The sequence below is a fragment of the Pan paniscus genome, chromosome 14 (genome assembly GCF_029289425.2).
Source record: "Pan paniscus chromosome 14, NHGRI_mPanPan1-v2.0_pri, whole genome shotgun sequence".
NCBI lineage: Eukaryota > Metazoa > Chordata > Mammalia > Primates > Hominidae > Pan > Pan paniscus.
The window spans coordinates 100,214,467-100,240,072 of NC_073263.2; the positions used below are offsets into that span (position 1 = coordinate 100,214,467).

Here is a 25,606-nt window from a genome sequence, read left to right on the forward strand (position 1 = left end):
TGCATTCACTGAAGCTAGGAGAGATGTTTCCCTTGATAGTAAAACACATAAGGGCAACTTCAAGTTAACCAATTCCAGCTATTTTGGTTGTCAATTTCCAGCTGCGTTAACAACAAGTGGGAATAAGAAGAATCATCAGGCCAGGTGCAGTGGCTCACACCTCCCAGCACTTTGGGGGGCCAAGGTGGGCAGATAGCGAGGTCAAGAGATCGAGACCATCCTGGCCAACATGGTGAAACACTGTCTCTACTAAAAATACAAACATTAGCCGGGTGTGGTGGTGGGTGCCTGTAGGCCCAGCTACTCTGGAGGCTGAGGCAGAAGACTCACTTGAACCCGAGAGGCGGAGGTTGCAGTGAGCCAAGATTGCGCCACTGCACTCCAGCTGGGCAATAGAGTGAGACTCTGTCTCAAAAAAAAAAAAAAAGAAGAAGAAGAAGAAACAGCAGACACTTTGCCATAAGGCTATTTGGGAACAGCCCTGGCTGGTCTGGCAGTGTAATCCAGCTATTAGCCTAGATGACCACACAGAGCACACAGATGGCTAGGGAGGGCCACCATGATGACCATGAACAGGAAAGACAGAGGTATGTGCAATCTCCTCTCCCACGCCATACCTGTTTGCTGAACTGGCCTGCCCCTGCCACGATGAGCACAATGATGTTGCCAACAGCCACGGTCAGCAGCCATCCTGCCTGAAGCACCGACTTCATGTTGGAAGGAGCCTGAGGAAGCAAAGCAAAGTGAGTCCTGCTCCAGGTTTCACCCTCCGAGCAGGAGAACACAGCTCACCGATGGGCATTTCATGAAGCAGACCACCCTAACAATGCACACGAAAAGTCAGGTGGCCTCAATGTAAAAAGGATCATCACTTAAGTAACAAGACACCCAAACATGCACAGACGAGTAGACAAGAATTCCTGTGTTTCACGCTCCACATCCTTGCAAAGCTGTCCCCTTAGTTAAATGGACACATCTACAGAGGAGCTGATCCTATTTCTACAGGAGAGCTTCCAAGCAAAGCCACCCAGCCTGGCATAGTCTTCCCCTCAAATGCAGGCTGCCCTGGGCTGCAAGCTTGCCCTTCTGTGGCTTTCCTGCCACATCTCCAAAATCTCTTCAAACACCTGTCACCTGTATTACAGTTATCTCCTTTATTAGACTGTGAGGTTATCACAGAAAGTGATTTTCTGACTCATCTTGGCCTCTTTACTATAAAAATTGATGGTACTAGGCATTGTGGGCTATAATGCCTATAACTATAGCTCTGACAACACAGTTCAATAATTAAGCTCTAATTTGGGTATCAATAAAACCTAGCTCATTAGTCTAATACACTTAAAAGCAATAATTCTTTTAAACTTTTTCTTTTTCTTTTTTTTTTTTTTTTTTTTTGAGATGGTGTCTTGCTCTGTTGCGCATGCTGGAGTGCAGTGGTGTGATCACAGCTCACTGCTGCCTCGGACTCCTGGGTTTAAGCAATCCTCCTGCCTCAGCCTCCCAAGTAGCTGGGACCACAAGCGTGCTCTACCATGCTCAGCTAATGTGTTTTTTAAATTTTTTTTAATTTTTAAAGCTAGACCTTATTTGTTATGTTTACTGGGAGCTATAAAGAGACCTCAACCAAACCTGTCATGAGGACATAGACCTGTAATTGAGCTGTTTTATGAATGGTTGGTTACATTTGGTTGTTTCAGAGAGGAGAATCTGCTGACCTTCATCACTCTGGTAGCAGTCAGTAATAAATACTGGGCGCTAAATGTCTAGGGTATGACTGTGGGGCTATGGACACATGTGAACACGTGCTCTTGCAAAGTTCAAGACAGTAATAATTCCTATTCACTAAGGACAACACTTGGTGACCTCAGAGACCTTGCTGTAGGGAAGATGCCATAATGCTTTCTAGACTTTTCAAAAACATAGTTATCCCAGATTTAAATTAAGTCCCGTCAGCATTTTCTGCAGGCAGGGGTATTGCAGATGGGTGGTAAATACAACAAACAAGAAACCTGAGAATATGAGAATTCCAATCCCGTGACAGAGAAGACCACTTCGCCACAGGTGAGAAGACAATACTGCGGGATTTGCAGAGCCATGTTAACTGTGTTGGCTGAAATATCTTCAAACGCCTTCACTTCGGGGCAGCTGTCATCCTGCAGCAGTAAGGAAAAGCAGAAGAAGTTGAGATAGCTTCTAAAATAAAAATTGTTCGAACAGGTAAATTGAGTTTGACCTTCTATGGTTACATCATATGATTTGTCAAGTACGTACACATTTTAAACATAAGGCAACACTGCATTTTACACTTGCAATGGGATTTGAAGACACGTTCAGGAGGATTTTTCTTTTAGATAAGAGAGTAGGTTGGAAGTCATTTTAAAACACTGCCCTCTCTTTGAACTATGAGTTCCTTAAGTCCGTGTTAATAGTCTAGAAGGAGGCATCAGATGTTGGCTAACATAAATTATTATCCAGGGGAAGTCAGTCTGTTTAGATTCTAATGATTAAGTCATCAATAAGTTAAAGAATTAGCCAAGCAAATTAATTCTAAGCCCATTTAAAATACAGACCCTAATATCACTCTAGTTAAATCATATTATGTTCTAAGTGTTTGTGAGTCTTCATATCAATCGAGTATGAGCAGATCTTCTGATACAATGAAATGAGTTACTAACCTTCCTTTGGACTATATAGGTATAAGCACTACCAAATTCAAGGTAGAAAGTATTGAAATTAGGTTGACATTGTGGTGGAATCTCTGTTGAGCTTATTGTGAAGCCTTTTCTATCAAAAGAAAGAATAATATTGGTTAACATTCTTGGCATTAAAAGTTTCAATGCATTTTTTAAAGAAAAATTCTTGAACCTTTGAGTGAAGCATTCAGTCTAGGTACTTACATGCCAGAAGGAAAAAACTGGTATGTGCTGGCACTGTAGCTGCTGATATTTGCATAAACTTTCCCACTCATTGTGATGGTGATGAGCTCGTTAAAAGTATTTACAAATCTGAAAGAGAAAACCATCTGTCTTGTAACTGAACTAGAGAATAATATATTCTAGGTCACAGTACATGCACCTGAAATTGGGCAATACTCCCTTATTTTGAAGGAGTTTAAGATGTTTTCAGAATATTTCTAGAGAATAAAGACAAAAAGTGAAAAACTCTGGTTTTATCCCTGCTCACCCACTCATGAGAACACACCTAAAATAATGTATTTAACAGTGTTTATATGTGCTGGTTACCACTCTAAGTACTTTGTAAATCTAACCTAGTTCAATACGTTAGGAATATTAAGCAGGGACTGAAGTAGATACTGAGCCTCTTCCCTTCAAGAAGGTAGCCGTGCCTTTGTGTTCCTTGTTTCAGAAACTTTATTTATTTATTTAGAGATGGAGTCTCGCTCTGTCACCCAGGCTGGAGTGCAGTGGTGCAATCTCGGCTCACTGCAACCTCTGCCTCCCAGGTTCAAGCGATTTTCCTGCCTCAGCCTCCCGAGTAGTTGGGACTACAGGCATGCACCACCGCACCCGGCTCATTTTTGTATTTTTAGTAGAGATGGGGTTTCGCCATGTTGGCCAGGCTGGTCTTGAACTCATGACCTCAGATGATCTGCCCACCTCGGCCTCCCAAAGTGCTGGGATTGCAGGTGGGAGCCACTGCGCCCGGCCAGAAACTTTAGCGCTCGAGTAGTGAAAGACCAAAACCAGATGCTGCCCAGTTCCTAAAAGATAGACCCCAGTTCCTAAACGACACCCCCTTCTTTAGGGAGTTGAGGAGGAAAGCCCACCTACTTCCTACCTCTAGGAGCCTCAGGTGGGGAAGGGCACCTGGGACTGGAGAGGAAGAAGTGGGCCAGCCCAGTAACAAGAGACGGTTTTTTGTCTTTTTTAGAGATGAGGTCTTGCTTGTTGCCCAGGCTAGAGTGCAGTGATCCAATCATAGTTCAATGCAGCCTCGAACTGTGGGCCTCAAGTGATCCTCCCACCTTAGCTTCCTGAGTAGCTGGGACTACAGGTGTGTGCCGCAATGCCTGGCTAATTTTTATTTTTATTTTTGTAGAGACAAGGGTCTGGCTGTGTTGCCCAGGCTGGTCTCAAACTCCTGGCCTCAAGAGATCCTCCCTCCACAGCCTCCCAAAGCAGTGGGATTATGGGTATGAGTCATTATACCAGGCTGAGAGACAGCTTTAAGGAATCCCCTTCAGAGGGTGGAGGCCTATGTGGTCCTGGAGTGACAGTGGTCAGCATCCCGCTGGAATACAGCTTTGAATGGATACCCAATAAGACCGACTTCCAGGTCCAAGGCTTCCTATCTCTACAAAGTCCCGTGAGGCTACGCTTCATATGGAAGCAGGTGAATTGTTTGCCTTCATAGGACCATACAGATGGTGAACAGCACGGATGGCTGATTACAGACCCCTTTCATAGCTGTTCCAGGCTATAGACGACCCTAAAACTCTCATACAACCCTAGTGACCAGGACGGTGTTGCTCAAAATAAGACCAGTTGACTTTTCCCACCAAACACATGAGTGAAGGCCTAGAGCAGATTATCCAGTGTAGAGAACAATAAGTCTTACTAGTGTACACCTCAGCAGTGTAAAGAACAATTTAACCTTTCCATGCCTAAAATGTGGGGCCAAGTTTCATCAGTTTTGTGGCAACAAATAATACTGATCAAATTTTAGGTGCTGGGAGAAAATGTCTATGAATTAAACTCAGGTCCTGAAGTCCCGAGGCCTTCTACTTGGTGTCATTTGATAGCTGATTAATATAGAAAATGGAACCTGAGACAGATCCACACGGGCCTTAGCTAGAATTCCCACTGCTCTAGACTGTAAGAGCTGCTTTTATCAAAGATGAAGATCATCCACACAAAAGAGAGCATGTGGGCAGAGTATGAGCCAAGGAAGCAGAACGTTGGGCCTGAGGCCTGGCTTTATAACTTATCAGCCATCAGACTCTGAATGAAACCATCCCTAAGGCTAGAGGATTCTGAGCTGCCTGGCCTATGTCTTAGGGCTGGTGCAACAAGAAATGAAAACACAGTCCGAGTCACTTAATGATGGGGATGGGGTCTGGGAAATGCGTCAGGAGGCGATTCAGTGGTGATGGGAACCTCACAGCAGGCACTTACCCATACCTAGACGGTGCCACCCACCACACACCCAGGCTGCATGGGTGTGGCCTTTGGCTCCGAGGCTACAAACCTGTGCAACGTTGGCTGCACTGAATACTGGAGGCAACTGTGACACAATGGTAAGGATTTGCACGTCTAAACATGTCTAAATACTCCCATTCTTTCCTCCCCGGCCCCCTGGCAGCCACTCATCTGCTTTCTGTCTCCATGGCTCTGCCTGCCACTTGATGTCAATGGAATCATTCTATGCAGGTCTCTGTGACCAGCTTCATCCCTCTTAGCATATTGTCTTTCACATTCGTTCATATCGTGGCATGTATCCGTACTCCATTCCTTTTTTAGTTTTTTTTTGAGATGGATTCTCACTCTGTCGCCCAGGCTGGAGTGCAGTGGTGCGATCTCGGCTCACTGCAACCTCCGCCTCCCGGGTTCAAGCGATTCTCCTGTCTCAGCCTCCCAAATAGCTGGGACTACAGGCCCCCGCCACCGCACCTGGCTAATTTTTTGTATTTTTAGTAGAGAGGGGATGTGTTAGCCAGCATGGTCTCAGTCTCCTGACCTCATGATCTGCCCACCTCGGCCTCCCAAAAAGTGTTGGGATTACAGGCATGAGCCATCACGCCCGGCCACTTCATTCTTTTTTTATGACTAACATTCCATCATATGGATATACCACCTTTTATCAGCTGATGGGCATTGGATTTATTTGTACGTTTTCTCTATTGTGAATAATGCTGCAATGAACATGCATGCACAAGTTTTTGTGTGGACATGTTTTCATCTCTTCTGGGTGACACCTCACATATCACATTTGGCAGGCTTCCAAATCAACCACCTGAGGAAGGTCTCACAATGCATGGCTTATATCCTGTCTGTGAGTAAAGAGTGACTCCCTCCAATCTTATTGTGTTGATATGTGATTAATACATAGCCCACTAACACTGAAAAGGATGCAGATTTGCTTCTGAATCATGATGTTTTGCTGACTTTCTTGTGGTAAAACATTTTAGCCAATATGTTGTCATCTGTAGCCAGTGATCATAACCTCTGTATTATAACCTCCAATGAAAATGGAAAGCTTGGGCGGGGCACGGTGGCTCACGCTTGTAATCCCAGCACTTTGGGAGGCCGAGGTGGGCAGATCATCTGAGGTCGGAAGTTTGAGACCAGCCTGACCAACATGGAGGAATCCCGTCTCTACTAAAAATACAAAATTAGCTGGACATGGTGGTGCATGCCTATAATCTCAGCTACTCGGGAGGCTGAGGCAGGAGAATCGCTTGAACCCGGGAGGTGGAGGTTGCGGTGAGCCGAGATGGCACCATTGTACTCCAGCCTAGGCAACAAGAGCGAAACTCCATCTCAAAAAAAAAAAAAAAAAAAAAAGAAAATGGAAAGCTCTAATATGAGGAGTCCCCCTCTCTTCTCCTAAACTTTTTTTTTTTTTTTTTTTAAGACAAGGCCTCACTCTGTCACCCAGGCTGGAGTGCAGTGGTGCAATCATGGCTCACTGCAGCCTTGAACTCCTGGGCTCAAACAATCCTCTCACCTCAGCCTCCTAAGTAGCTAGGACTGCAGGAGTGCATCACCATGCCTGGCTAATTTTTAAATTCTTATATTTGCAGAGAGGGAGTTTTGCTTTATTGCCCAGGTTGGTCTTGAACTCCTGGCCTCAAGTAATTCTCCTGCCTCCACCTCCCAAAGTGCTGGGATTACAGCCATGAGCCACTAAACCCGGTCTTCCTAAACTTTCTTATAAGAGTCTTCCAACTTGCAGTAGACTCTGGGACATGCCCTACTTTGCTGATGTCTCTTTCCAGGTTGATCCTCACATTTGGCTTCCAATAAATCAATTATTTCTGCCTCAACACTCTTAATTTTGGTCAACATGGTTATATACCCAGGAGTGAAACTGCTGAGTTTTGTAGTAGAACTCTATGTTTAACATTTCAAAGAACTGTTTTTCAAAGTGGCTGTACCATTTTAGATTTACCACCAGCAATGAATAAGGGTACTAATTTTTATTTATTTATTTGTTTGTTTGAAGACGGAGTCTCACTTTGTCACCCAGGCTGCAGTGCAGTGGCACCAACATGGCTTATTGCAGCCTCGACCTCCCGGGGCTCAGGTGATCCTCCCACCTCAGCTTCCCGAGTAGCTGGGACACACCACCATGCCTGGCTAATTTTTGTATTTTTTTGTAGGGACAGGGTTTTGCCATATTGCTCAGGCTGGTCTTGAAATCCTGGGTTCAAGCATTCAGCCCACCTTGACCTCTCAAAGTGCTGGGATTATGGGCATGAGCCACCATGCCCAGCCAAGGGGTCCAGTTTACCCGCATCCTTAACAACACTTGTTATTGTCTACGTTTTTTTTTTTTTTTTTTTTTTTTGAGATGGAGTTTCAATCTTGTTGCCCAGGCTGGAGAGCCATGGCAAAGTCTCACCTCACTGCAACCTCCGCCTCCCGGGTTCAAGCGATTCTCCTGCCTCAGCCTCCCAAGTAGCTGGGATTACAGGCACCTGCCACCATGCCCAGCTAATTTTTGTATTTTTAGTAGAGATGGGGTTTCACCATGTTGGCTAGGCTGGTCTCAAATTCCTGGCCTCAGGTGACCTGCTCACATTGGCCTCCCAAAGTGCTGGGATTACAGGCGTGAGCCACCGCGACTGGCCTATTGCCTATCTTTTTGATCAGAACCTAGAAGGTAGGCAGTGGTATCTCATTGTGGTTTTAACTTAAATTTCCCTAAAAACTAACAACTTTGAGCATATATTCATATGCTTATTGACTGGATATCTTCTTTGAAGAAATATCTATTTAAATACTGTGCCCATTTTAAAAATTGGGTTGTCTTTTTAGTACTGCGTTGTGAGAGTTCTTTACGTATTCTGGATATAAGTCCCTTATCAGATATATGATTTGTAAATATTTTCTCTCATTCTGTGGGTTGTCCTTTCAATTCTTGATGACACCATTTGCAGCACAAAAGTTTTCAATTTTTATGAAGCCCAAATTCTTTTTCCTTTTTTTGTCACTTGTGGTTTTGGTTTTCTTCTATAAATTTCATTGTTTTGGTTATGTGAAAGGAAGTAGAACCTCAGGACCCCAAAATCACTATGCCAAAGGGAAAGCGAAGCTTGGGAACAGAGTCACACAATACTGGCTTCCCTTTGTTCTCAGATAGCTGTAATTTTACAACCCTGTGTCACAGTCTCACAGTAAGCCAGCTTCCACAATGATAGAAGGCCACATATCTCCCCAGGTGGCCTCCCTCACCAATTGCTTACCCCCTAAATCTTTCAGGATTTAAGTCTTTGATCCATTGAGTTAATTTCTGTGGAGAGGATCAACTTCAGTCTTTTGCATGTGGATATCCAGTGGTCCTAGCACCCATGGTTGAAAGCTTCACAATATATAGATGAAATCTTTTTAAAACATCAAATTATGGTCAATTATGCCCCACCGATACTGAAGTATCTTTTTCAGTACGACAGTCATGAAAAACAAGCATTGAAATGAACTGAACTTAAAGCCAGACCTTTGCATAGCTGTTTTCAAATCTTACATTGAGATTTTTAGAAATGAATGAAGTATATTTCAACCACATTATCTACACTAATGATTTCTGTACCACTAATGAATAAAAATATTTGTAAAATATTGGTTTAAAAAAACTTTTCTCATCCCCTTTATATTTGTTTTTTGCATTATTTATGAAGCACATTAATTTGATGCAGTTTATATATATAATTTATAAAGGATACCATACTCATACATAGTGGGTGCATGCTCAAAATATTTTCATTACATGTGACAAAAAGTTTTAAAGAAATCACTGCCCTAGAGAAACTTCATACATGTGGACAAAGAAACAGGTAAGAATGTGAATTTTGGCATTGTTTGGCAAAATCAGAATCATCTAAATGTCTTTGACTAGAAGGAATGAATAAATAAATTGCAGTATATCCATGTAATGGAATACTATACAGTGGTTAAGTGAATGGATAAAAGATGCATTGGCTGGGCGTGGTGGCTCATGCCTGTAATCCCAGCACTTTGGGAAGCTGAGGCGGGTGGATCACGAGATCAGGAGATTGAGACCATCTGGGCCAACATGGTGAAACCCTGTGTCTACTAAAATACAAAAAAAGATTAGCTGGGTGTGGTGGCATGCACCTGTAGTCCCAGCTACTCAGGAGGCTGAGGCAGGGGATCCGCTTGAACCTGGGAGGTGCAGCGAGCCAAGATCACACCACTGCACTCCAGCTGGGGTGACAGAGCGAGACTCCGTCTCAAAAAAAAAAAAAAAAAAAAAAGAGATGCATATATCAATATGGCTAAATACTAAAATAACATATTTTCTAACATTATTTATAACATTGCAGAATGACATGCATGCAGGACAGTCACTTTCCTATTTAGTGTAAAAATGTGCTTAACAACGTGTTGTTTATAGACATATACATACGGAAGAACGTATAACATTTAAAAAGTGCATGAGAAAGATCACTGTCAAACTCTCAACCAGTTATTTTTTATTTTTTAGATACAGGGTCTCACTATTTTGTCCAGGCTGGCTTCGAACTCCTGAGCTCAAGTAATGCTCCCGCCTCAGCCTTCCGAGTAGCTAGGACCACAAGCATGCAGCGCTATGCCAGACCCAATTTTGTTTGTTTGTTTATTTAAGACAGAAGTCCCACTCTGTCGCCCAGGCTGGAGTGCAATGGTGCAATCTTGGCTCACTGCAACCTCCGCGCCCCGGGTTCAAGTGATTCTCTTGCCTCAGCCTCCCGAGTAGTTGGGATTACAGGCACACACCATGCCCAGCTAATGTTCTTGTATTTTTTAGTAGAGATGGGGTTTCACCATGTTGGCCAGGCTGGTCTCAAACTCCTGACCCCAGGTGATCTGCCCACCTCAGCCTCCCAAAATGCTGGGATTACAGGCTTGAGCCACCGAGCCCTGCCCAGGCCCAATTTTTGGCTGATGCATTGCCACTTTATTCAAAAGGTTCTACTGAAGTTAATCACTTACGTCTTGCAGCTTACTGATACCACATAGTCAAAGGATTCCATTTTGCTTAAAATAGTATCTACTCTTCCTTTAATTCACATGTTGCTCAGAAGTCTGACTTCCTGAGATTCTCCGTTGTTCTATTTCTCTGTTATTTTCTGACACCAGTTTTCTAGAACTTCTCCTTTTTTATGTTTTGTCCCTAGGGCCTCACTGAAATAATAAAACCTTTGATCCATTAAAGATTTGATGTTACCAATTAAAATTAAAAGGAAAAAAGCTTCCAGTTCATCTTTTACCACATGGGTGGGGTAGTCAAGTGTTGCTAATCTCATGGGTCTGTCTTCTTTTCTAAGATCTCTTTGAAGACAACTTTTTTAAATGGAGCTTTGGGACTGGGCACGGTGGCTCACAACTGTAATCCCAGCACTTTGGGAGGCTGAGGTGGGCGGATCACTTGAGGTCAGGAGTTCGAGACCAGCCTGGCCAATATAGTGAAACCTCGTCTCTACTAAAAATGTGAAAATTAGCTGGGCGTGGTGGCATGTGCCTGTAATCCCAGCTACTCGGAAGGCTGAGGCAGGATAATTGCTTGAACCCAGGGGGCGGAGGCTGCAGTGAGCCAAGATGGCACCAGTGCACTCCAGCCTGGATGACCGAGTGATTCCCTCTCAAAACAAAACAACAACAACAACAACAACAACAAAAAACCCAACGACAAAAAAAGGAGCTTTAACAACACCAAAACAACAAGGGATCCCCCAATCTCAATTGCTCAAAGTTTCCAAGGTTAGGAAACATTCCTGAAGAAAGTAAAGCAACCGAAACCACATTCTGAGGCGAAAGGGAAACTCCAGAGGTGCTTCCAGCTCAGAATCAAATACAAAGACCAGGACAGGACCGGGTGACCACTGTCAGTGTGTTTCCTTCCAGATCAGCCATGGCAGCTGTGTATGAGCACGTGTGGGGGACAGGAATGATCCCAGAGAGGTGGGAGAAGGGGTGAGGGGCTGAATGGTGTCGCTCTCAAATTCACAGGCTGGAACTCTAATCCCCAGTACCTCAGAGAGGGACTGTATTTGGAGAGATTTTTAAAGGGTTTCCTCTTTAAAGGTGATTAGGATGGGTCTTAATCCAACGTGACAAGTGTTCTCATATGAAGAGATGATTAGGACACAGCCACACACAGAGAAAGGGCCATGTGAGGACCTAGAGGGAAGGTGGCATTTACAAGCCGAGGAGACAGGCCTCAGGAGAAACCAGCCCTTCTGGCATCCTGATCTTACACTTCCAGCCTCTGGAGCTGTGAGAAAATTAATTTCTTTTCTTTTTTTTTTTTTGAGAGGGAGTCTTGCTCTGTCACCCAGGCTGGAGTGCAGTGCCGCGATCTTGGCTCACTGCAACCTCTGCCTCCTGGGTTCAAGTGATGCTCCTGCCTCAGTCTCCCCAGTAGTTGGGATTACAGGCACGCACCACCATGCCCGGCTAATTTTTGTATTTTTAGTGGAGACGGAGTTTCACCATGTTGGCCAGGCTGATCTTGAACTCCTGACCTCATGATCTGCCTGCCTCGCCTTCCCAAAGTGCTGCGATTACAGGTGTGAGCCATTGCTCCTGGCCTGAGAAAATAAATTTCTATGTACATAAGCTACTCAGCCTGTACTATTTTGTCATGGCAGCCCTACTGACCTCATGGAGAAGGAAACAAAGAAAAGGAACGAAGGAACAAAAAAAAATGGAAGACCCTCTTGCTGGCAAGATGAATACAATTATAGCCATGTTTAGTTACACTGCAGAGAAATTTGGCAACACCAAAGAGAAAGAAGACACTGAAAGCTTGATGAACAGAAATGGAAATCAACCACAAAGACTGGCCGATGCTTTTTTTTTTTTTTTTTTAATCTTTTAGTTAAGCCTCCAAAGTTATGGAAGAAAATGGTGTCTAGCCAATGATCCAAGTGTGAGAATATAAAAAGGCAATTTCAGGCAAGAAACAACTTGGAACTGACCTCGTTTTCTCTTGACAAGATATTTGGCCATACGCTGCCACAAAAGTAGAAAGAAGGCTGAGAAAGATGACATAAAATCCAAGAAAGAAAGGCATTAACCTGGCACACAGTGAAAAATTCTATCAGGATAGTGGTTCAGCAGGACGACAGAGCCAGTGCTCCCGTTAGCTCAAAGAATGTGCTGAAGAGTTGGTTTTTCAGGAGGAAAAGTGGATTCCCAGAATAATAGTATAATTAGGAAGCTGGTAACCTTGGAGACTGGGTAAAGGCTTATGTTTTTGTTAACAAGAGGCCAACTGGGTTACGGGGAAAAAAAATAGAAGCTGTGCAAGAAAGCCTTGGTGAAATGAAAGAAATCAAGATGGGCACCACTGAACAATTCATCAATGTAATAGGAGAGTCCAACGCACCTGGATAGTCAAGACATTTTCAGTTGAGGGATACATTTTCAAGGATATAAAGTAACATTTTCTCTTGCAGACTGATCACACTTTATTATGTTGTAAATAATATTTATAGGGTCATATTGTAAATCCTGTTTATGGATCTATTATTTAGACTCAGCCTAGCACAGGGAAAACAGAAACATAAATCAATAAATATTAACAATATGAAGCAAACAGGAGGTGAGATGAAAAGTAAAAGTCCATTTCACCACCATTTGTATTAGTAAGTTGTTTTTTGGTTTTGTTTTGTTTTGCTTTTTTTGAGACAGGGTCTCACTGTTGTCTAGGCTGGAGTGCAATGGCAAAATCTTGGCTCACTGCAGCCTCCGCCTCCACAAATGTTCAAGCATTTCTTCTGCCTTGGCCTCCCGAGTAGCTGGGATTACAGGCACATGCACCATGCCTAATTTTTGTATTTTTAGTAGAGACAGGGTTTCACCATGTTGACCAGGCTGGTCTTGAACTCCTGACCTCAGGTGATCCACCTATCTCAGCCTCCCAAAGTGCTGGGATTACAGGCATGAGCCACCATGCCCAGCCTACATTTGTAAGTTAATAGACATTGTCCCAAAATGTATTTAATATATTTTTTGTATACTTTTGTATATTAATAGTATACAAAATATACTATTACTTTGTGTTTTATTGCTAACTAGTAAAAGCTAAAATCAGGAATTATCAAAGTTGTAGCTACAGGGGACTGGAGACTGGGGTTGAACGTTAAGGTGAACAGGATACCTACTCTCATTCCCCCCAGTTTATTCTTATTAAAGATTTATTTATAGTAAATTGGCTTTTGGGGTGCACAGTGCTATATAAATTTTAACATTATCTTGATTTATAAATACTGTCACGATTAGAATACGTAGACCCCAAAATTGTGCTACCCCATAGTCAAACCTTTCCTCCACACCTAACCCATGCCAATCACTAATGTGTTCTGTGTCCCTGGAGTTTTTGGCTTTCTGCGAATGTCATGTAAATGGAATTATACAATTATTCTGTCAATGCCACTTTTTTGGGGGAGTGGGACTGGGCAAGAGAACAATTTCCATTTTTAACCACAGAGCTACGGCAGAAGGAACCAATGAGCTGTCCCTCTGTTCCCCTTTTCCACATCTCCAATCACAGGTGTGAGAAAAGGAACTCCAGCCCAGGGTGGGGCCAGCCCCTCCCCACGCCCTCAATGTTTAAGAAATAAAAGTGTGTAATTTTTTGAGGCTGGCTTCTTCCACAGCACAATGCATTTGAAATGCATTCACATCGTTGTATCAAGTTTGTTCCCTTTTTTGCTGAGAGGTGGGTGTTTATGCATCCTCCATTGAAGGACATTTGAGTGATTTCCCATCTTCAGTGATTATAACCAGAGCTTCTATAAACATTCATGTGTGGGCTTTTATATGAACACAAGTTTCCAGTTCTCTAGGGTAAATATCTAGGAGTGGGATGGCTGGGTCACATGGTGAGTGTTTACCTGTATAAGAAACTGCCAAACTGTTTTTCAGAGGGGCTACAGCATCTTGTCCTCCAACCAGCGATGCAGGGGAGTTCCAGGTGCCCCATATCCTCACCAACACTTGGTATTGTCAAGGTTAAAACAATTGTTACAGCCACCTGATAGGTGTGTTGTAACTCATTGTGGTCTTCATTTATATTTCCCTTAATAAGACCAATGCTATTGTTCATGTGCTTATTTGTCATGTGTGTATATCTCCTTTGGTGACATAGCTGTTCAAATCTTTTGCGTTTTTAATTGGGTTATATAAAATTAAATTTAAATTAAGATTATACAGATTTGCTGTGAAAGAAGCCAGCCTCAAAAAGTTGCACACTGTATAATTCTATTTACATTGAGCTTTTAGAGTACTTTACATATTTTGGATACAAGTTCTTTGTCAAATACATGATTTCTAAATATTTTCTCCCAGTTTATAGTGAATCTTTTTATTCTCTTCAGAGTGATATTGGCTGGGTACATGTATTCAAATTTGTATTCAAATCTTAGTGTAGGCCCGCACAGTGGCTCATGCCTGTAATCCCAGCAATTCGGGAGTCTGGGGTGGGAGGATTGCTTCAGCTCAGGAGTTTGAGACCAGCATGGGCAACATAGTGAGACCCCATCTCTACCAAAAGTGAAAATTAGCTGGGTGTGGTGGTACATGCCTGTAGTCCCAGCTACTTGGGAGGCTGAGGCAGAAGGATCACTTGAGCCCAGGAGGATGAGGCTGCAGTGAGCTGTGACTGCACCACTGCATTCTAGCCTGGGCAATAGAGCAAGACCCTGTCTCAAAAAAAAAAAAAAAAAGGGTGACATCGACAGAACAAACATTTTTAGTTTTGGTGAACTCTATCAAGTTTTTCTTCTATAGATTGTGTTTTTGATGTCATATCTAAGAACCCAAAGTCACAAGAGTTTATGTTTCTTGTATAAATTTTATAGTTTTACATTTTACTTGTAGATCTATAATCAATTTTGAGTTTTCATATAAGATGTGTAAGAATTTAATATAATTTTTATGTATGAATTGTGTATAAGATCTGAGGTTTAGGTCAAGTTCATTTATTACATATGAATGTTCAAATGTTTCAACACTGATTGTTGAAAATACTTCCCTTAATCCATTGAACTGTCTTTGCACTTTTGACAAAAATCAGTTGGTTGGGTCTGGATTATTCATTCATCTATGGGTCTATTTCTTTGCCAATACCATTTTGTCTTGATTGCTGTAACCTTATAGTAAGTTTGAAAACTAGTGGTAGTAAGACTCTTCCAACTTAATTCTTTTTCAAAATTATTTGAGCTATTCTAGTTCCTTTGCCTTTCCATATACATTTTAGAAGCAGCTTTTTTATACAAATAAAAATAATGCTATGATTTTGATAGGAATGGCAATAAACCTACAGGTCAGCTTGGGGAAAAATGACATCTTTACTATATTAAATCTTCTGATCAATGAATACAGCTGTCTCTCCATTTATTTAGCTTTTCACTGATTTCTTTCATAAGCAATTTTGTAGTTTTCACCATTCAAATCCTGGACGTTTTGTTAGATTTATATCTAAGTATTTCATATTCTGTGGGGGGAGATAGTATACATGAAATAGTTGTAAAATTTCAGATTCCAATTCTTCATTGCTAGTACATTGAACGGTGATGGATTTTGTTTTTGTCCTGTGTCCTGTGACTTTTCTAAATTCACTTATTGATTCTGTGAGCTTCTTTTGGTACAGTCCTGGGGACTTTCTATATAAACAATTGTCATCTATAAAGTAGAAATTTATTTATTTATTTATTTATTTATTTATTTATATTGATTTATTTTGAGACAAGGTCTCATTCTGTCACCCAGGCTGGAGTTCAGTGGCAGGATCATGGCTCACTGCAGCCTCAACCTCCCCAAGCTCAGGTGATCCTCCCACCTCAGCCTCCTGAGTGGCTGGGATTACAGGCACACACCACCATACTCAGCTAATTTTTTTTTTTTTTTTTTTGAGACAGAGTCTTGCTCTGTCGGCTAGGCTGGAGTGCAGCAGCACGATCTCAGCTCACTGCAACCTCCGTCTACCAGGTTCAAGCAATTCTCCTGCCTCAGCCTCCCGAGTAGCTGGGATTACAGGCATGTGCCACCACATCTGGATATTTTTTTTTAAAATTTTTATTAGAGACAGGGTTTCACCATGTTGTCCAGGCTGGTCTTGAACTCCTGGGCTCAAGAGATCCACCTGCCTCAGTCTCCCAAAGTGCTGGGATTACAGGTGTGAGCCACCACACCCGGCCAATTGGAAATATTTTTATTTCTTCCTTTCTAATCTAGATGCTTTTACTTCTTTTTCTTGTGTCTTTGCTCTTGCAACCAGAGGATGTTTAATAGAAGTGCGGAGGGTGGAAAAATCTTACCTTGTTCCTGATCTTAGTGGAGAGCTTTTAGACTTTCGCCATGAAGCATAATATCAGCTCAAGCTTTTGTAGATGTCCTTTTTCAGGGTAAGGAAGTTCCCTTCTATTCCCAGTTTGTTGAGAGTTTTTGTCATGAATGGATGCTGAATTTTATCAAATGCTTTTTTTAATCAATTGATAAGATGACGTACAATTTCCTCTCTAGTTTACTAAGATGATGGGTTATATGGATTGATTTTTTTGGGGAATATTCAGCCAGCCTTACATTGCTGGGACAACCCTGTAATCTCATTTTATATCCTTGTTACATTTGGACTTTACTATGGGTATGCATTACTTTCATAAGAAGCTGATAAAACTTAAATTTTAAAGAAATATACATACCTGATTCCATTTTCTCCTTTTTCCGGCTTCTGGTTAAGACCATCCTTTACCTGAGAGAGAAAACAGTAATGTAAAAATATTTTCAAAATAATATTCATTAGAATGAGTTCAGATGAATATTTCAGTCTTTGAGAAGGTGGTATTGACACCTATCCTAGGACCTAAGGACATGGTTACATTAGAAGGGCTCTGGAGGCTAGGCACAGTAGCTCACGCCTGTAATCCCAGCACTTTGGGAGGCTAAGGCAGGAGGATCACTTGAGCTTAGGAGTTTGAGACCAGCCTGTGAGACACAGTGAGACCTTGTCTCTATTAGAAATTAGCCAGGTGTGGTGATGCACACTTGTAGTTCTAGCTGCTCAGGAAGCTGAGGTGGGAGGGAGAATCATTTGTTGAAAATTATTCTTGGGTCTGGGAGGTCGAGGCTGCAGTGAGCTGTGATCATGCCACTGCACTCCAGATGGGGCAACAGGGGGAGATCCTGTCTCAAAAAAAAAAAAAAAAAAAAGAAAGAAAAGAAAAAGAGGGTTTCTGGGCCAGGCATGGTGGTTCATGCCTGAAATCCCAGAGCTTTGGAAGGATCTCTTGGGGCCAAGAGTTTGAGACCAGCCAGGCAGCATAGTGAGATCCTGTTGAAAGTGAAAGGAAGAAAGAGAAAGAATGAAAGAATGGATGGACGGACAGAAGGAAGGAAGGAAGGGAGGGAGGGAGGGAAGGAAGGAAAGGAAGGAGAAAAGAGAAGAAAAGAGAAGAGAGAAAAGAAAGGAAGGAAGAAGAAAGAAGGGCTCCATTTCTTCAGCCTTGATTTTCTTTAAAGCTAACATGAGCCTCTACAATTCTTGATCATTGGTTGCCGGTGCTTCCACAGAACACTACTGTCCAAAACTTTAGAACAAGCCACTCAGCAGCTCCCTAATTAAGCAAATGACCAAGAGTCTTAATTCTATATTGCAGTTCCGTAGAAGCTCACTTAAACGCACTTTACAGAATGCCCACAACTCTACAACTCTTTCATTTAGCTCAACTATACCTTTGTAGCTGCTGCTGCTGCTTTTTTTTTTGTTGTTGAGACAGGGTCTTGTTCTGTCACCCAGGCTGGAGCACATTGGCATGAACATGGCTCACTGCAGCCTCTACCTCCTGGGCTCAAGCAATCCTCGCACCCCAGCCACCCAAGTAGCTGGGACGACAGGCATGCACCACCACACTCAGCTAATTTTTAAAATTTTTGTAGAGACAGGGGTCTCACTGCGTTGTCCAGGGTAGGTTTCACAGCTTTTTATGTGCGAATGACATATTTAGATCTCTGTATTTTCTCATCAAATATTTTGTATGCATAGTATTTTATTGCTTTTACCTGGTAGGCTTATTATACTTTTTCAGAGACTGCTCTAATTTTCTGACTATTTAGTGCAAATTTTTAAATTCAGTGCAATTAATTATATATTTTAAACGATCTGAAAAAGTCCCTGAGAATTCACATATGTACTCTGTGTGACTTCTGTACACATACGCACGCACATCTGTGCATAGACCCCATACAATGTCCAGAAGTTGTCTTTTTAGAAATTTCAATTAATATTAACTTTTACTATCCACCAGTCATACTTTTATTGGAAGTCTGACAGGTGTTCTTGAAGTCTTGTGTTCCAGAAGAAGGAAGAAATTGAGGATGATCTAATACAACACTATATGGGAGTAAAACAAAGTCACACCATAAAAATTTTGGCCTCCAGTATCACAAACAGCAAAGAGTCAGCTGTAGGTGTTCACACACTTACCACCTGGTAGTGATTGGGGGCCCACACTAGAAGCGTGTGGCGTTGGCCCTGCTTGAAGTCGTCAGTTACGGCAGTGACTGGTGATCCAGGAGAAGAAATGTTTATACTTGTCAGTTTGTTTACATCAAAAGTCATAAATGCATTTGTCTATAGAGGGAGGGAAAGAGGCATAGTTAATATCACAGAGTCTCGGCACTATGCAACTGAACGCTGGAAGAGCAGTTATCTGATATTCTGCATTTCCAGGTTCATGTTCATAGATACCAAAAAAATGCCTGTGCGGAGTTGGCCTTTATTTGCCTCAGCTTCCCACCCACCCTTACAGACACCGTCATGAAGTTTTTGGTACCACCACAGGAACCATACTTTTCACCAAGCATCTTACTTTTATTTTGCTTTTATCAAAAATAAATACTATGAGAATAATTTCTACTGTTAGGCAAAGAACAGCACCAGGGCAAAAGCAACAGCCCTGGTAAAAATCAATACTGGGCTGTTCCAAGCATTAGGAATCGGGCTTTTTGTTTTTACCTTCAAGATTATTAGTTTGGCAAGGTCTAAGGTTGTGGTGCTCAACCATGGCTAAACAGGAACGAGACTGGCTAAATCTCAACATCTCTGGGGCTAGGGCTGGGCGCGGTGGCTCATGCCTGTAATCCCAGCACTTCGGGAGGCTGAGGCAGGCCAATCTCTTGAGGACAGGAGTTTGAGACCAGCCTGGCCAACATGGCAAAATCCTGGCTCTATTAAAAATACAAAAATTAGTTGGGTGTGGTGGTTCATGCCTGTAATCCCAGCTATTTAGGTGGCTAAGGCATGAGAATCACTTAAACCCAGGAGGCAGAGGTTCCAGTGAGCCAAGATAGCGCCACTGCACCCCAACCTGGGTGACAGAGTGAGGCTCTGTATTTAAGGAAAAAAAAAAAAAAAAGGGATCTCTGGGGCTGGGACCCAGGTATCAAAATTTTCAAAGCTCTCCGGGTGATTCTGACATGGGCTGGAGGTTGAGTACCACGAATCCAGAACAAGGGTGATCTAGAGCAGGGTTTTCCATCCTTGGCACCGTGAACATTTGGGTCACGTAATCTTTGTTATGGAGAGCTGTATGTCAGCATCCCTGGCTTCTACATGAGATGCCAGCAGCATACTCCCAGTTGCTACAACAAAAAATGTCTCCAGAGATGGCTAAATGTCCCCTAGCATCAAAATCGCCCCCAATTTAGATCCTTGATCTGGTGGTTCCAGGCTCCAGCAGCAGCAGCATTCCTGAGAGCTAGTTAAATGCAGCATTTCAGGCCTGCTGATTAAAAATCTGCATTTTGGCTGGGTATGGTGGCTCACACCTGTAATCCCAACACTTTGGGAGGCTGAGGTGGGTGAATCACCTGAGGTCAGGAGTTCAAGACCAGCCTGGCCAACATGGCAAAACCCTGTCTCTACTAAAAATACAAAAATTAGCTGGGTGTGGTGGCATACACCTGTAATCCCAGCTACTCAGGAGGCTAAGGCAGAAGAAATGCTTGAATGTTTGTGGAGGCAGAGGCTGCAGTTAGCCAAGATTTTGCCACTGCACTCCAGCCTGGGTGACAGAGCAAGACTCCATCTAAAAAAAAAAAAAAATTCTGCATTTTAACCAGCTCCCTGGGCAATCTGCATACACAACAAACAACATAGTGTGGAGCACACTGGTTTAGAATATAGCCAACATGAGATCAAGATCCTTAGTTCACTTCTGGGCTGGCCTTGGCATTTATACAAGGACCAAGAAAAACAGCTTCTCTAAATCCTATTATAACAGGGTCAGAAGATGAAAAAGAAGGCAGCAATTTCCTTCTACTTACTTGAGACGTTGGGCCAAGTGTCACCATCTCTCCAGGAAGAGATATATTCATGGTATTGTTTCCTATATTCAAAACTTTAATTTGGACTTCGTTTCCTTTGGGGAAGACTGGAAGAGTTTTCTGAGCAAAATAAAAGAAAATTGGCAGTGAGTGTTTCCATACAACAGGGAAAGTCATCTTAACCCTGACAAGGGGGTGCTTTCCCCCAGCTGGGAAAAGCTGTGCTGGCTGAAACATGCCAGGTATCTCCCACTAAGCTGCCAATCACAGACCTCGTGGCACCCGCAGAAATGACTTTTGCACAGAATACTGAAGTGATATGGTTTGGCTGGGTCCCCACCCAAATCTCATCTTGAATTGTAGATCCCATAATTCCCGGGTGTTGTGGGAGGGAATCAGTGGGAGATAACTGAATCATGGGGGTGGCTTCCCCCGTACTGTTCTTGTGGTAGTGAGTAAGACTCACAAGATCTGATGGTTTTATAAGGGAAAACCCCTTTCGCTTGGCTGTCTTTCTCTTTTTGCCTGCAGCCATGCAAGATGTGCCTTTCACCTCCTGCCATGACTGTGACGCTTCCCCAGCCATGTGGAACTGTGAGTCCATTAAACCTCTTTTTCGTTGTAAATTACCCAGTCTTGGGTATGTCTTTATCAGCAGCGTGAGAATGGACTAATACGTGAACGAGTCAGAAAGATGCTGCTCTTATCTTATCTAGCCACTTCCAGGCCAAGGGCTGCCAAGATACGAAGCCAAATATCTGACGGCTCTGAGTCACTATAACCTAAACAAATATCCTTCTTGTCATGACACCTGAGATCTACCGTCACCCAACTCCAGTGTTCTACTGTAAGTCTGGAAGCCCAGTCCCCAGCCCTAGACGCAGCAGTGTACACATCTCACAAATGCCTGATGCTCTCCTGCCTCCATACCTTTGTTCAGAGTTTTTGTCTTTTTTCTGCAATGCCCTCTTTCAAAACCCAGTGTCACTGAAGCAATCCATGTCCACCTTAGCCCACAATTCATCTTCCACAAAGCTAGGTATGTCCAAGAGGAGCATGAGTACAGCCATGTTCATGGCGGCACTGTTTGCAATAGCCAAAAGGTGCAGGTAACCCAAGTGTCTGTCGGGGGTGAATGGATGAACAATGTGGTGTATACACACAATGGGTTTAGTATTCAGTTTACAAAGGAAGGAAATTCTGACACAGTCTACAACAGGAGGAACCTTGAAGACAATATACTAAGTGAAATTAGCCAGTCACAAAAGGACAAATACCATATAATGCCACTCATAGGAAGTGCTAGAGTAGTCAGATTCATAGACTCAGAAAGTAGAATGGGGGTTGATGGGGCTAGGGAAAGGGGAAATGGGAGTTGTTTAATGGGTACAGAATTTCAGTTTTGTAAGATGAAGAGTTCTGAAGGTTGACTGCACAACAGTGGAAAGGTACTTAACGCTACTGAGCTGTACACTTAAAAATGGTTAACATGTGACCGGGCATGGGGGCTCATGCCTGTAATGCCAGGACTTTGGGAGGCTGAGGTGGGAGGATTGATTACCAGCCTGAGCAACACAGGGGGACCCTGGCTCTACAGAAAAATTTTAATAAATTAGTCGAGTGTGGTGGTGCATGCCTACAGTCCCAGCTACTCAGGAGGCTGCGGTGGGAGGATCGCTTGAGCCCAGGAGGTGTGGCTGCAGTGAGCGTGATTGCACCACCGCACTCCAGCAGCCTAGGCGACAGAGTGAGACCCTGTTTTAAAAAATTAAAAAAAAAAAAAAAGAATACGGTAAATGTTATGTTATATATATATATATATTTACTGCAATTAGTTTTTTTTTAATTTAAAGATATTAAAAGAGCTGCTCTGCCTGTGGAGTAGCCAGTCTTTATTCCTCTACTTTCTTAATAAACTTGCTTTCACTTAAAAATATAAACAAAGATATTAAAAGGGGGGGGGAGGGAAGGAACAAGAGAAAGACACAGAGAGAGAGGCAAAGAGAGGGAGGAAGTGGTGGGGAATGGTGGGGAGAGGGAAGAGACTCTTACCCACCACATAGCCCTGTTTCTAGGAGCTGATCTCAGACTACCAGCATTAGGAGTCTAGTTTAGCCCACTGCGAGTCCAATAGATGTGTGGATTAACTTAGAAACCAATCCTTTTTAGAAACACTAGAATTCAAAATACATTCTCACATCAAAAAGACCATTTACACACATTTGAAGTGATGCTTGTTTGTAAGTGATGAACTTCTTTTAACCAGATCCCCTGGGAGTTCAGACTGTGAAGGAACGCATTCTGTAAACTTCTTTTCCATTATAAAAACTGTATTATAAATGCAAGCTACTTATGTAAGCCTTTTTCCCCTGCTGAAGCCCACCCACTTTACCCTCACACCCATGGTGCCTCCCACTGCCCACAGCTCCAGGGCTCAGTTTACAGAGAAAGATCTTGGCCTCCCCTAATCCCCTTCATGCTGAAGAAAGAAGATTCTGAACACTCCACCTAAATCCACCAGGAAAGGACATGGGAGAACCAGGGGACAACTCACATCGATTTCCACCTGCACGATGGCAGCCACCACAAAGGCCATGGAGGCCAGGAACATGCCAACTGTCATCTTCTTCAAGGAGCTGATGGCACAAGAGAAGAGTGACTCTCAACCAGTTTCACATAGATGAGCTAAGCTAAATCCCCACCCCCACCATCCCCCCAACAAAACTAAATTCCTTCCAAAAACATGGGCTTGAAAGCACCTCTCCCCGTCTTGGTCATGGATTCATGAGGATTCAAGGAGGATAAGTGGAATATAGCTTCTTGTTTGCATATTTACTTTTTTTTTTTTTTGAGACAGAGTCTCTTTCTGTCACCCCGGCTGGAGTGCAGTGGCACAATCTCAGCTCACTGCAACCTCTGCCTCCTAGCTTCAAGCAATTCTCATGCCTCAGCCTCCAGAGTAGCTGGGATTACAGGTGAGTGCCACCACACCCAGCTTATTTTTCGTATTTTTAGTAGAGATGGGGATTTGCCATGTTGGCCAGGCTGGTCTCGAACTCCTGACCTCAAACGGTCTGCCTGCCTTGGCCTCCCAAAGTGCTGGAATTACAGGCGTGAGCCACTGTGCCTGGCCTGTATATTTACATTAATTTCTAGAAACTATGGTTCAGGTGATACTCCAGATTACAATGACCATTCCTATCATCTGCGTAGAGAAGAAAGCCTTGATTAAAGGCCTTTTCAGGCTGTCAATCATAGCATTTTTATTTTAAAGAACATTTTCAGAAACATCAGCACACGAACATTTGTTTTCTTCATTCTTCAAAACCCTATCCTCTAGGCGAGGTTGCGGGAAGGGCTGCAGGCTGAGCGCAGCCCATCTGTAAAGCCCTGGGACCAAGGGAGCCTCAACCAACCCAACCCACCCATCACCTACGTGAAATTGAAGCCACATTTTGCAATGAGAGGGTACAGCACAGCATCGAAGATCGGGACCATGATCACGATCAGGATGGCGTTCACGGTCTGCAGAGGAAGTGGAGGGGAAATGTTAAGCTTGTCTCAAAGACGACTCTGATCCCTGAAAGCAACTTACATGTCTTCTACCTGCATCTGATCGGGCTGAATTTCAAGAGCTCCCTAAAAAGAGAGGAAAACAATCTCAGTGAAAAATGTCATGAAAGGGAAGAAGAAAGGGGACAAAGAAACTAAAACAAAGGAGTCAAACTTACGATTTTCCCGGACATAGTTGTTGCCTGCAGTGTCCACCTGGAGCCCTTAAAAATGAATACACTTGCTGTATTATTTGGGGATGTGGGTTTTTTAAATTTTACAAGTCAATGGTGAGTCTTTTCCAAATCAGGAATGAGGTCTGACATGTTATGGGATTTAAAGTTGTTTTAAACATCAAGTTAATCTCCCAGCTCTATTATAATACTAGGTCAAAAGAAACCAGTTGCATTTCTAGTGTACGAGTGAACACAATATGGAGTGCTCCAACCCCTCCTGAAGCTGCACAAAGCAGTACCCTGAGATGAAGCTATCCCTAGGAAATACAAAAATGCATTTCTGAGGCTCGTTGGAAAGCATGGCATTGTCTGCAAGGTAAAAGCAGCTGTGTATGTTGCAGATGGTCCATATTCACTGCCATCCAAGATTCAAAAATATTATTGTTAACAGTCATTTTGACAGTCTAGGCTGGCTGCACCTAGATCTCCATCAAGAGAGTGGTGGATTTATACCTGGGCAGCCCCTTTACAGTCAACCTATTTCACAGTGAAAGAGGGCCCAGGACTGTACAGGTAAATATGATTATGTCTGTGGAAGACTAAACATGTAAATGCTTCTGTATGAATCCATCAACTCCACTAGAAAGACATCACAGAAAGTCAGGAAATTGGCCAGGTGCAGTGGCTCACACCTATAATCCCAGCGCTTTGGGGGGCCGAGGCACGTGGATCACCTGAGGTTAGGAGTTGGAGACCAGCCTGGTCAACACAGCAAAACCCCATCTCTACTAAAAATTAGCCAGATGTGGTGGCAGGTGCCTGTCATCTCAGCTGCTCAGGAGGCAGAGGCAGGAGAATCGCTTGACCTTGGGAAGTGGAGGTTGCAGTGAGCCAAGATAGTGGCACTGTACTCCAGCTTGGGCGACAGAGTGAGAGTCTTGTCTCAAAAAAAAAAAAAAAAAAAGAAATCTACCCCTGTTTGAGTTCTTCATACAGGCCAGTCACTGAGTACCTTATGGATATTCTCACACTGGACCCTCACAGCCTTGCGGAGGGTGATTAGCACCCTTTGGAAATTGTTAAGGGTTATTACAGTGACTCAAGTCTCACAGCTACCAGGTGAGGAGTGTGTTTCCAGTGACCGGCTCCTGTCCGCATGCAGCGCTGCCTCCCGGGTCTGTCTGACACATCTCAATCTCCTACTTAAAATGAGGAGATGAATGTGTACACTCACATTTCTCCCAAGCAATGGCTTATCCCTATCATCATCCTCCCTGCTCAAACCACATGTGTTCATATATTTTTTTTAGCTCCATTTCCTAAGAGAAACAATAGCTATTTTTTCATTCTGTAAACCAAGATTGA

General features: G+C 43.1%; 1 protein-coding gene across 1 annotated transcript in view; it reads right to left on the minus strand.

Annotated features, from left to right (window-relative positions):
* The window catches only part of SLC15A1 (solute carrier family 15 member 1), a 71,840-nt gene that overhangs the window by 6,051 nt on the left and 40,183 nt on the right, over positions 1-25,606 (minus strand). Inside the window, exons 12-22 of the mRNA XM_057299610.2 lie at positions 24,245-24,289; positions 24,120-24,152; positions 23,950-24,038; positions 23,068-23,149; positions 20,514-20,633; positions 18,673-18,819; positions 16,892-16,941; positions 2,898-3,005; positions 2,676-2,784; positions 2,010-2,153; positions 618-725 (exon numbers count right to left, since the gene is read on the minus strand). Coding sequence (XP_057155593.2) covers positions 618-725; positions 2,010-2,153; positions 2,676-2,784; positions 2,898-3,005; positions 16,892-16,941; positions 18,673-18,819; positions 20,514-20,633; positions 23,068-23,149; positions 23,950-24,038; positions 24,120-24,152; positions 24,245-24,289 — 1,035 coding nt within the window. The remainder of the gene's footprint in view (positions 1-617; positions 726-2,009; positions 2,154-2,675; positions 2,785-2,897; positions 3,006-16,891; positions 16,942-18,672; positions 18,820-20,513; positions 20,634-23,067; positions 23,150-23,949; positions 24,039-24,119; positions 24,153-24,244; positions 24,290-25,606) is intronic.